Genomic DNA, 12372 nt, shown 5'->3' with positions numbered 1-12372 from the left:
TTATTTTGTTGTGATTGTAGTTACAATTCAGATTATAAAAAATATGCAGTAAAAATTACACATAACTCTATTAATGTATTGCTTGTAAAACAACAAGGAATAGTAACACAAACGTAGCACAAGGTTTCAAATGTAATGACTGTTACAGGCACTAGGAGGTACGGGAGTGTGGACCACAACAGCTGACACTCTAGAGCAGTAGTCCCCAGATTGTACCATTAAGAAATTTTGGACTTCAGCTCCCAGAAGCCTCAGACATGTTGGCTAATACTCAGGGATTCTGGGAACTGAAGTCCAAAATCGCTTACAGGGCAGAGTTGGGGACCACTGCCCTAGAGGAAGGTGCCACCTGGTGGGGCTATACACCTGGAGGGACTAGCATGGCTACTGGACGTGCAGGAACGGGCACTTTCCCACTTACCCAGCAATCACACCGAACTCTAAAGGGGTCCTCCTAAAAGGGCCACAGGTGCCACAGCACCACCCCTCAGTACCTGCAGTCATGTAGGACCCTGAAGGCCTTTCTGGGTGGTAGGTTTGCCTTCAGGGGTCCAGCATGGCTGTAGCCCCACCAAACCCTGAAGATCTTGGGGGGGGGGGAGAATGGCTGCCTCAGTAACGGTCTGGGTGGGCTAGCAGGCAGGGAGAGGGCAAAGCACAACCCCCCCCAACCAGGTGACACTAATCTCAGCAACACCACTCATTATAGTTTGAGTTTCCCTTATCCAAAATGCTTGGGATTTTGTTTTGTTTTTTCTCTTCAATTCTGGAATATTTATCCAAACATAACGAAATATCTTGGAGATGAGACACGTCTAGATATGAAATTCATTTACTGTATGTTTCGTATGCACACTATACATATAGTCTGGAAGTAATTTCATATACGGTATTTGTAATAATTTTGTGCATGAAACAATGGCTATGTACACTAAATCATCAGAATGAAAAGATGTCACTGTCTCAGCCACCAATGAAAAAGATTTTGGAATGTGGAGTATTTTGGACTTTTGGAATTTCGGATAAGGAAGATTTAACCTGTAATAAGATGTTAGGTTTTTTTAACATTCTGAGTTGAAATTACAATAAATTTCAATACATTCAGATACACAGCCATACAAACAAGTTTAGGATTTGTCTGTCAGGTCTCATATGGGTGTTTCTAAAAAGTAAATTTCTATTTCTATTTTGATCAAAGTCACAGCAAGATTGTTTTTGGGGGGGCTGGTACAACATGATCTAGAAATCTTCATATTACATTACTTAAATCATATCCATCTCTACTTTAGAAGCATAATAAATAGAGAAACACACTGTCATCCGTGTCTATGCTTACCTTTTGTCTTTCTTGTGCCTTATTTAATTCTTTGCCTTTGGGGACCTGAGAATCATATGACAACAATTCCACTTCAACTCTGTCAAGCCAAGTGCAGAGTTCCTCATGAGTACATTGTAGCTGACCTGAAAGCTTCAGAGCCTGTTCTAGAGTCTTGGACACATCAGAACTGAGCTTAGTGATATCCTTGTATCTTGCTTTAATGCCTTCCAATTTATCTTGAATAATGATAACTTCATCGCCTGTAATTTGAAAGGGATATCATTTAACAAATAAGAACAACGTCTAAAGTAAATATGATGTGTTTCAACTCCTGCCTAGACAGGAGATGGCAAACAAAACTTTCAATTTCATCTATCATCCAGCTAATATTTTTTTCTGGAGGTGGACACTCCAAAATACCATTTGCATTTATTCCAATGGAAGGAGCTGATATACAAATTCACTGATCATTTCCATCAATTAAAATAAACACACACAAACACATATGCATATTTCTGCATCTAGGAGCATTTCTCAGAACAGACAGATCATGGTTATTTCTCATTGCTGCAGAATCTGAGTATGCTATGATGTGAAGCAAGTTCTTCAGTTCTTTCAGAATCCCAATTTGACTTCAACAATCAAGAGAACAACAAGTTCAAAGTCTAAGACAGTTCTAATCACCCTATGAAGTTGTTCTTTGTTGCCCTGAGAACTTGCAATAGTGATAAACACACTCAACAGCAGGGGTGGCAAACTCCACAGACCCCAAGGGCCACTGTGGACCACAACATCCCTCCAGAAAAGCACTGCCTCAAGATGATGGGATTTTTAAAATTATATCTATATCTAGCAATCAAGTTCCCCAGGCCAAGATTAGGAAAATTCGTACTTTTGTCCAGCAGGGATTCTTCCTTTTGCCCATGGTCTACTCATGTCCTAACCCAGTGATGGCGAACCTATGCCACACATGCCAGAGGTGGCACTCAGAGCCCTCTCTGTGGGCACACACACCATTGTCCCAAAATAGACTTCACTAGAGTTTGTCATTAGAAATCCAGAGGGACATGGCACTTTGCAATAAATAAGTGGGGTTTGGGTTGCAGTTTGGGCACTCGGTCTCTAAAAGGTTCTCCACCACTGTCCTACCCTATGAAGTTTTTCTGAAGGGAATTCCTGCTACTTCTCACTAATGGGGGACAACAATGGCCCCATTATTGGAGAAAAGCAAAACTGTGGTCCTGTCTGAAGTATTCAATGTAAAATCTCCACTTGGTGCTTCAGCCAGGGAGCCAGTGATGTCAGGGGATGTGGCCATGTCCTCTTCAAGTTGACCCTGACTTATGAAGACCTATCAGAAGGTTTTCATGGCAAAATTTATTCAGAGGAGGTTTACCATTGCCTTCATCTTTGCTAAGAGAATATGACTTGCCCAAATGTTACCCAGTGGGTTTCCATGGCTGAGTGGAGATTCTAACTCTGCTCTAGCCGAGTCCAGCCCAACACTAGACCATGTTGGATCTCCTGATGTCATCTGCCCTACAAAAGGTGGTGGTAGGGAGATCTGGCTCCCATTGACTGCAGATCACTCCATCTTCTCTAGGCCCCAACTTGTTTCAATTATGCTGTCAGCACAAGCCAGAGCACAAAATTTCTGACCAAGTTGCACTTGGCACGGTGGGGATCTGGTTCTTCCTGAAGCCCTAACTATGGGCAAACCGAAAGGGAACACTCAATTCCCATTGCTCTAAAATTCAGAATATGTCTCTGTACATGGGATTCAGCAGTAGGTTAGGAGCTTACTGATGGCCTTTCCTTCTAATATCAAATGGTAGTTGTGTACATTACACTCATCCCTCCACATTTGCAGCTTTAACTTTTGTGAATATCTAGGTCAGTAATGCTAACCTTTTAGAGGCCAAGTGCCCAGATTAAAAGGTCTTCAGGCACCAGGTGTTACCTGATGATAGGGGTGTGACTTCTGCCCTCTGGGGGTGGGACTTCACCAAAAACAGTTAAAGGCTCAGTGGGATGGGAGGAAGAAGAAGAACAGGTGCACACACCTTCCTCCTCCTCCCCCAAGCTGTTCCCAGCCTCCAGGCTGGGGAATGAATGTCTCCCTGTACCATTCATGGCCATCAGCTGCCTCCAGAGAGGCAGCTAGAGGCCAGGGAAGATCCCCCCATGCCGTTCCTGGCCTTCAGCTATCTCCAGGGAGGCAGCTAGAAGCCGGGAAGGTCCCTCTGCTCCATCCCCAGCTTTCAGCTGCCTCCGGAGAGAGCTATATAGAAAATCCTCCTGCGCTCTCCCCAGCCTTTAGATGCCTCTGAAGAGGCAGCTATAGGCCAGGGAAAGTCTCCCCACACCATTCCTGCTTCCAGCTGCTTCCAGAGAAAGGTCGGGAAGGAGGAAGAACAGGCACGCACCCCTTCCTCCTCTTCTCCCACCCCTGCGCCATTCCCGGCCTTCATCTGCCTCCGGTATAACTCTGTGGTCAACATTAACCAAGAGCCACACTGAAGGATCTAGAGATTCCTAGAGAGAACACTGCACAATGCATTTTTAGCTCCTCCAATGCAATTTTATGGTCAATGTCTGGCAGTTGTTTACCACAGAGTTGCACTAGAGAACCTGGAGATTCCTAGAGAGATGTTCTCTCAGGTAAAAACAGTGTTTTTTGTTATTTAAGGTTTTCCCACCTTCATGGCAGTCCTGTGCCCTTAACCCCAGTGAATGTGGAAGAAGAAGTGTAAATAATATGTGTTTCCTTCACTGTTTTACCTTAATATCAAGATTTTGTAGTATGCAAATAATTTTAGATTTAAACAATATTTAATTCATTAAAAGGCAGATATTCAGCAGTTGACAACATTAAGTACAGGTCAGAATATCTCTAAATGACCCTGTTTAATCACTTATTTATAAAGAATAAAGTTTAAAAAAAAACCACACTGTGCTGTTTGTGATAATCCGCATCAATTCAGTAAACAAAGCTAAATTCTAATTCTGAAATACATCACCCTCTTCTCCTACCCTTGCCCCCAGCTATGTATATCTGGTAGAATTCATGAAGTCAGAGACTGGAAAATTGGCAAGATGTTAGACTAGAAATCAGACATGCTGTATGCCACTGGAATGCAACTTTCCCACAGTACTAGCACGCGTGTGGAGAAACAGCCTGCCTCACAGTGATAGATGGATTAATCATTCAGTTCATTTTTTTCTAACTTTACAGACATTCACTACAACATTCTTCTATTAGCTCTCCACAAACCAGCCTATAAGAAATGAAGGGAGGCAGGGAGAAGTAACCATAATATTCACAAGACAAGTATCAACTGCGGAACAATAATTTCAGTTGTTTAAGTATGCTGTTTACCACTTCCTTAGGTTTACTGACAGAGATCCAAAGGGACACATGGGAAGATTCTACACTTCTCCCCTCCCCTTGAAAGGTGCAAGGAGTCCTCAAATATACTTCAGATTTTTTTTCAGAGTGTTCAATCAACTAAGCAAACAAGCCCATATTATTCCTTCCCTCCATCATCATCATCATCATCATCATCATCATCATCATCATCATCATCATCATCATTATTATTATTTTATATAGCGCTGTAGATTTGCACAGCGCTGTACATAAAAACAATAAATATATAAGAGTAAACCTGCCTATGGTGTACAATCTAAGAAATAATAGGATAATACATATAAAATACATAGCAATACAGGTAATGGTTCAATAAAACAGGCAACAAAAAAGAACATCAAATAGCAAATGACAATCATGTAATGCCTGGGAATGCTTCTCTGAACAGGATGGTCTTCAACTCCATTTTGAAGCTTGTTAAAGAAGTGATAGCCCTTGCTCGCGGGGGAAGAAGGTTCCAGGAGTGAGGGGTAGCAAATGAAAAGGGGCGAATCTGAGATGGGGCAGAGAAAATCCTGGGCTGGGACAGCTGTCCTTGACTACCAGAACGGAGGGCCCGAGTGGGAAGGTGAGGAGAAAGAAGGTCTGATAAATAAGGAGGGGCCAGCCCATGGAGGGCTTTAAAAGTCGACAGCAGGAGCTTATACTGAATACGGAAAGGGAGGGGGAGCCAGTGGACAGAATATTATAAGGATGGGAGGTGGGAAAGAGGAAGCCCCAGGAGATGTTACAGTAATCAAGTCGTGAGATCACTAGGGGCATGGACCAGGAGCTGTCGGATTTTGGCAATGTTGTATAAAAAGAATCTACAAGCCTTGGCTGTGGTCTGGATCTGAGGGATACACGACAGAGAAGAATCAAAGATAAAACCAAGACTATGGGCTTGCTGGACTGGTTGAATAGAAATGACAGAAAAAGAGTGTTGAAGGGTAGACTTAGGAGGAAGGGTGGACTTAGGAGGAGTACTTGCTTACTCCTCCACTGCCAACTTTCTCTGGCCCAACAGATGCCAAACATAGCTTGGGGCATAGGTAGGAGAGGGCCCTTTTCAGTCCTCATCAGGACATGTTGTTCTTCCAAGGCCTGGGACAGTATGAACTATAACTCTCAGAATCCATTACAGTACTTACATTAATGTGAATTACTTCCAATGGGGTCTATAGAATGTCATCTTCCTGGCTGGGATTCTGAAATTTGTTATTTGGAAATGATGACTTACCAGGGGAAAATGTCTTTCCTGTTCCAAGTTAAATGAGGAGTGGGGTGGGATATCTTACACCTTTGTTCAAATTCTTGTGATACCAAATATTCAAGGATTTCCATTGCCCACATTTGACAACATCCATGTATCCAATGCAAAAAGACTATGGTATACATATATTCTAGACAAAGACAGTCACTTAAATTTCACTTAATTCAGTAGCACTCAGATTTGTTGTACTTATCCTACCCAACTGATTATAATGGGAAGTGCCACTATGTTTTTCTGTATGAAGGCACAGAACACATTTTTGAACATGTAGGGATCTATACACTTACAGGTATAATCTCACCTACATTAAGCACTTTGGTTGTTCAGTAAGAAAGAGATATAAACCTGTACTTTAATTTTCTTATTGCGCTATACTGTATTACAAAGTGTTAATCTTGGTTTAGTCATGCTTCTTATTAATTGTTTTTGTACCACATCCTCAAAGAACCTTTCAAAATATTAACTCGGTGTTTGCAATGGCATTAAATGAGATTCTCTGATCTAATTCTACTGACGGAACTGTTTCCATCAGTAGAACATGGAGGACAGTGATTCTTTTGCCTCCCTGCAGACCTCCATGTACCCTCAGATTTTCCACTGAATTCTTCAGCTGTGCAGAGATGTGATGGTGCAGAATGCTCCCGTTCCACTAGGGGAGTTTTTCTTAATTTACATTTCTGACATTCCATTTAATCCTCTGTAAAGTAGGTCAGTATTACTATACACTTACATGTTATATTTGCATTACACTCACACTGTAGTTGAAGGGTCTACACAGAGACCTAGTGGTAAGATGTGAACTGTAAATTTCCACCTTGTCGCTTTGCCTTCTCAGTCCCTATGCTGCCATATCAGTTTGCAAGTAACATTACTTGCTTTTCATTTGGTGTCCTAAAAGTTTATTACACTGAACAATAGCAATAAATCTGTCTCATTAATTAGGAGGACTAGAGCCTTCCTTTTCAAAAAGATTAGTGTTAGCAAAGTTCTAACAAGAGCCTGCTGGCAAATTTCACTTGTCATTGTTACTATAAATCATTCCTTTTTTGGCTCTCATTCTTCTCCTTGGCTCTCACCTGTTGTTTGTTTGAGAAGCTCCAAACCATTTTGTATAGCTTGATCCACATTTTGCTTTCTGAGCAGAATCTCCTCCTGAAGAACCTAGGAGATTATAATTTATTTGTTTTAATAACCAAGAGAGCCACAGCTGAAAATGCTTTTACTTTGTAAACCATCATGTCATCTTTCTCAGTATGAAGTAGAGAGAAAAATAAAATCTTAAATTAAGCAAAAATCGACATAGGATTCAATAATAACAAAAATAATAAAATGGAAAGGAAATGGTGATGCTAAATAATAGCAATAACAATGGGAAATCAGTAAAACAAAATCAACAGAAAATGAATGCAAATACCAGCATTTCAGAGTGTTGTTTCACTAATAAGTCAGTATTGTAGTCTTGGACTGCCAGTTTGCTCAGTCTCTCGTGAACTTCATTCAGCCAATTCATCAATTCGACTTCATCCTCTCCAAAAATCTGAGCATTGCAATAGGCTTGCTGCAGAAGCTCAGCCCTACTGCTAGATTTATCTTGAATCTCGGTGTATCGGGCCATTGAAGAATCTAGTTTTTCCTGCACCATTTCTTCCTCTTCCCTGGAGCTCAAGGACTTTAAAGCCTGACCAATATTAATGGCTTGCTGTAAATTTTTATTGTGAATGGCGATGTCTTCCTCTAAGGCCTAAATGGAGTTTTCATAGTAGTAAAAAAAAAATATGGAAAAGAAGAACAAACAAAACCATATAACCAAACATGCATAAACTAAAGTTCAATACAAATAAAATAATTTCAAATGGCAAAGATGTGTATAAACAATGCAAAAGTGTGTATGGAGTATGTTTGATGGGAATGTCCAATTTTGTTGAATAAAGAAAAGGAATACAATTCCCCAAATGAACAGCATTTTAAGATCTTACTTTGTGCTGAGAAATTTGTTGTTGCAGTTTGGAAGCCTGTGTACCAATGGGTTCTGAGTTTGAAAGCCGCTTTTCAGTGGTTGTTATCCATTCAACCAGTGGTTCTAAAGTTTCATGGAACTGCTGGGCTACTGCTGAGATACCTTCCAACTGGCGATTCCTACAATATGTGAAGGCAAATAAATAAGTAAATAAAATTATAAGTACTGTATTTTCCGGTGTATAAGACGACTGGGCATATAAGACGACCCCCAACATTTCCAGTTAAAATATAGAGTTTGGGATATACTCGCTATATAAGACTACCCCTCTTCCAATGCACACCAAATAAAAATTTAAAAAACATCAGATTTTATTTCAATATGGTAATTTTAATTCAAATGCTTATGGCATGCAAATACTTAGCAGGAAAACTTGTTGTATACAAAGCCTGCTTGGATTGGTCAACTCTCCCTGTCTCCAAGACTATGAGACCAGTAGCACAAACACAGCTCTTTTTTCCATACTCTGTGGCTGTTTTTAAGCTCCACCCACCATATGCGGCGACCACAGATTCTCCGGTCCAGCTTGGAAGTTTCAGCACCTGTCATATCAGATGACCCCCAGTGTATAAGACGACCCCCAACTTTTGAGAAGATTTTCCTGAGTTAAAAAGTAGTCTTATACGCCAGAAAATACAGTACATATAAAATTCCCAAAAACTTCAACAAATTCATGGCTCAGGAAAAGAGAAAATACTCTGTGAACCCACAATAAAAAATTACTATACATTTCAACAAACACTAGTCAGTACGAACAGAACAAAAAGTCATGGTATTTAACAGCCTTTGCTTCATCCCATTAAATTTAACTACTCTCATACTGACTAGTGGCAAAGAACAAACTGTATCAGCTGAAGCACTTATTGTAAGTACTCATACTATGCTAAATTAAATCTCACTGTTACAAAAGGTGGACTCTCTGTTACAAAGAACAATGACGTGCCTCTGAAAATGGTAATTCTATGCCAAAATTGTAGACTTCTGTTCTTTCTTTCTGTTTTGCTGTTCTCACATACTCAGTAAAGCATTCTGGAGGTAGATGCTTTTTACCTTCCCTCTTCTCGCAGGTTCATACAGCTACAGCAGGATTGGCTAGAGCAGAATCCCATTCTTTCTCAGATCAAGTTTTATAGCACTAATTACTGCAGATACACTGCTGCAACCTGACATTGAAAGTCTGTCTGCCTAGTCCTCCTTCATCATCCTCTCGATGATGCTGTTAAAAATCTTTCAGCTAAATAGAGGAATGGGAAGAAAGGGGTGATGGATGGACATAAAAAGATTTTGTAAAAAGGAGATTGTTTGTCAGAGGCCTTGTAAATGGAGGTATGCCTGTATTCAAAGCCATTTTCTCCTTCATCCTCAAATGTGAATGTTGGTCTAACAATCAGTGGAATGAAAATGTTTATATAGATTCAAACTGTACCAGACTATTCTTCTAAGTAAATGAAAACACTTCAAGTACCTCCTTTCTGCTTTATCGAGCAGTGCATCCCATCTGCTATCCAGGAGGCTCAGCTGTTTCAAGATCTTTTCTTTATCAGCAGGTTCTGCTGACTCTGCGATCTTCTCCCCTTCACGCTTGATCAGTTCAACAGTGGGTTTGCGGTCGTCCAGCAACCTCTGGAGAAGCTGGAGACAACATAATCACAAAATCAAATTGCCAGGAAATGACTATTTGCTATGGGGTTGTAGAAAAATCAGGAGGCTAATTCTTCGTGGTCTGGCTTAAGGTAATCATTTTCAGAGTTGGCAGAAAATCTCAGATTTACCTGTATTGCAATGTAAATGTCATTGTTTGTATATATAAGCAACACATTACTACTGCTGGGAAACTGAGCCAATCTTACTGTCAGCAATAGTGTCCCAGTTCTCTTTCATACATTTTTATTCATATTTCTGTTTCATGCTACACTGGGAGATGAGTGTACTACATCCATTAATAGTCTTCTATGAAGTATGACATACTTGCAGAAATATTTCACAGAGGGACACTGAGTGGCTCACCACAGAATTTCATCTCCCTTTTAAAAGACTTTCATTCACTCCCTCAAGGAGAGGCATGCTTACAGCCACACCAAAGAACAACATATTTAATTATGATATAGCAGATCTACCTAATCAAATACAAGGCGTGCAACCTAGGAAAGCAACTTTCAGAAACAGCCTCTCCAAGCAAATAAAATACATGTTAAGGCAGGGAGTGGCAACAAGAAGCCCTCAGCAGAAAACAATTTTTCCTTCCCTGCTTAGCTTTTATCTTAAACACACAAGAACCGCATGGACAAAGCAGTAGAAGCTGTGGAAACAAGATCTACAGTCCACTTTGGGAGCTGCTATAATAGTCCAAGCACCTTCTGTTCTTTCTTTTTGTAAATCTAGAATCAAAGAGTTGGAAGAGACCACAAGGGCCATCCAGTCCAATCCTGTCATGCAGGAATATACAATCAAAGCACTCTTGGCAGGTGGACATCCAGTTTCTGATTTAAAACCTCCAAAGAAGGAGACTCCACCATACTCTGAGGCAGTATGTTTCACTGTTGAACATCTCCTACTGTCCTAATGTTTAGGTGGAATTTCTTTTCTTGTAGCTTCCATCCATTGCTCTGGGTCCTATTCTCTGGAGCAGCAGAAAACAAGCTTGCTCTATCCTCAATATGACATCCTTTCAAATATTTAACCATGGCAATCATGTCACCTCTTAAATATCTCTTCTGGGACTTGTGGTTAATGGAGAAAATGGCAGATAATAACAACAGAGCAAGAGGCTTATACTCTGGATTGATCTTTCATAAGATTTGGCACCCATTTATTGAATACATCCAGCAAGATTCAAGCACCATGGTGATGCCCCTTCTGGCCAGCACCATTTGGGTGCTGTGCACCATGGATGTCATCATGGCACGTGCCATGTAGGCGGGCACATGCCATAATGGTGGTGGGGCAGCATGGTAAGGGTTTCCAGCGTGTGAACGCTGAATCCTAGTCTGCATCCAGGCCAGCAAAAAGCGCTGGTCTGTCGAGCCCCTGTAGTTCTGTGAGACATTTAGCCTTCTCTGTTAGAGAGCTCTGCGGTTACGACAAACTACAATTCTCAGAATTCCATAGCATTAAACCACAGCAGTTATGTGGTCTTGAACTGGATTATTTCTGCAGTGTGTTTTGGACCTATGATCACAATTACTGGGTGCAGTTCAGAAGAACATGTACCTAAATTCCAAATGTTTCAACAGGAAATCTCAAATGTTTAACTTCCTCCGGTCTGTTTCCCAAAATAGCTTTCACTATATATGCATGAAAAATCTCAAATCTGATTTTATTATGCACAGCTGCATCTTTGGCTGTTCCTTTGTCCAGACAGCCTGAGAGTTTGTGTCACTAAGGACTTTACCACATGGGGGTGGGGGGGGTGGGTTGGGGGAGACCGGAGCATAGCATTATGCTCCTGTCAATATTGCGCAATAACGCAAAGGTTTTCATACGATGTCGGCAATATAGTGTGATTGTCTCATCAATAAAGCAGCAAAATTGCGCTGCTTTTTATGCACAGGAATATTCCCTGAATAAAAAATGAGCAATTTTGCCGTTTTATTCAAAGGATAATAGTGTGATAATGGTGATGTCATGTGAAAATCTTTGCATTATTGCGTGATATTGATGGAGCATAGTGTTATGATCCCGTCTTTTCCCCCCGTGCCATAAAATCCTAAGAACCTTGCAAGTACCTCTTTTAGAAAGGTTCCCTTCAGTGTTTCAGCCAACCTTCCATCTACTGTTGCTTTTTTTTAGATCGGTCACAGAATGTGATTCCTCTGACATTACTTGTGCTACAACCTGCTACTTTCCTGACCCTATCTTTATTTTAAAGAACAGAATGACTGTGGATTTACTTGCTGTTTCATTTCTCATATTCATTACTGTCAACTCAGTAATTAATATGAACTTTAAAATAAAATATAATTCCCCATCTAGAGTTATAATTATTGCAAAAACATGATCTCTCTTTGTGGGAGGAGTCATGCATGTTATCAAATGACAATACCATGAGTTCCTGATACACTAAGATGTCAGATTAATTCAAAAGATTCCATAAAGCCTACAAAGACCAAAATCAGCAGTGAAAGTGGGCACAGATTTCATTCCTTACTAATCCTTATCTGCAGGCAGACACAGAGGACAAGAAGTAGAAAAGCTCAACTGACTCCAGAGTGGCACACATAAAGGAACACACTGTCAAAATTATGGCAGAAGCTCTGAAAGAATATCACCTTTTATTTCAGCCTTATTGAGATAGAGCTTCACTGTGAAATTCAGATTTTTCACCATCTCAATGTTGTATTTTCAAACATTGTCTT

At 40.6% G+C, this 12372-nt stretch overlaps 1 protein-coding gene across 1 annotated transcript in view; it reads right to left on the bottom strand.

Moving 5' to 3' along the window:
• The window catches only part of DST (dystonin), a 407480-nt gene that overhangs the window by 73906 nt on the left and 321202 nt on the right, over positions 1–12372 (bottom strand). The window contains exons 53-57 of the mRNA XM_042457373.1: positions 9483–9649; positions 7977–8136; positions 7415–7741; positions 7077–7161; positions 1337–1578 (exon numbers count right to left, since the gene is read on the bottom strand). Of these exons, the coding sequence (XP_042313307.1) occupies positions 1337–1578; positions 7077–7161; positions 7415–7741; positions 7977–8136; positions 9483–9649 (981 nt within the window). The remainder of the gene's footprint in view (positions 1–1336; positions 1579–7076; positions 7162–7414; positions 7742–7976; positions 8137–9482; positions 9650–12372) is intronic.

The sequence above is a fragment of the Sceloporus undulatus genome, chromosome 1, assembly GCF_019175285.1.
Source record: "Sceloporus undulatus isolate JIND9_A2432 ecotype Alabama chromosome 1, SceUnd_v1.1, whole genome shotgun sequence".
Classification (NCBI taxonomy): Eukaryota; Metazoa; Chordata; class Lepidosauria; order Squamata; family Phrynosomatidae; genus Sceloporus; species Sceloporus undulatus.
The sequence above is the reverse complement of the archived record's forward strand: the minus strand, read 5'-3'. Positions and strand labels throughout refer to the sequence as shown.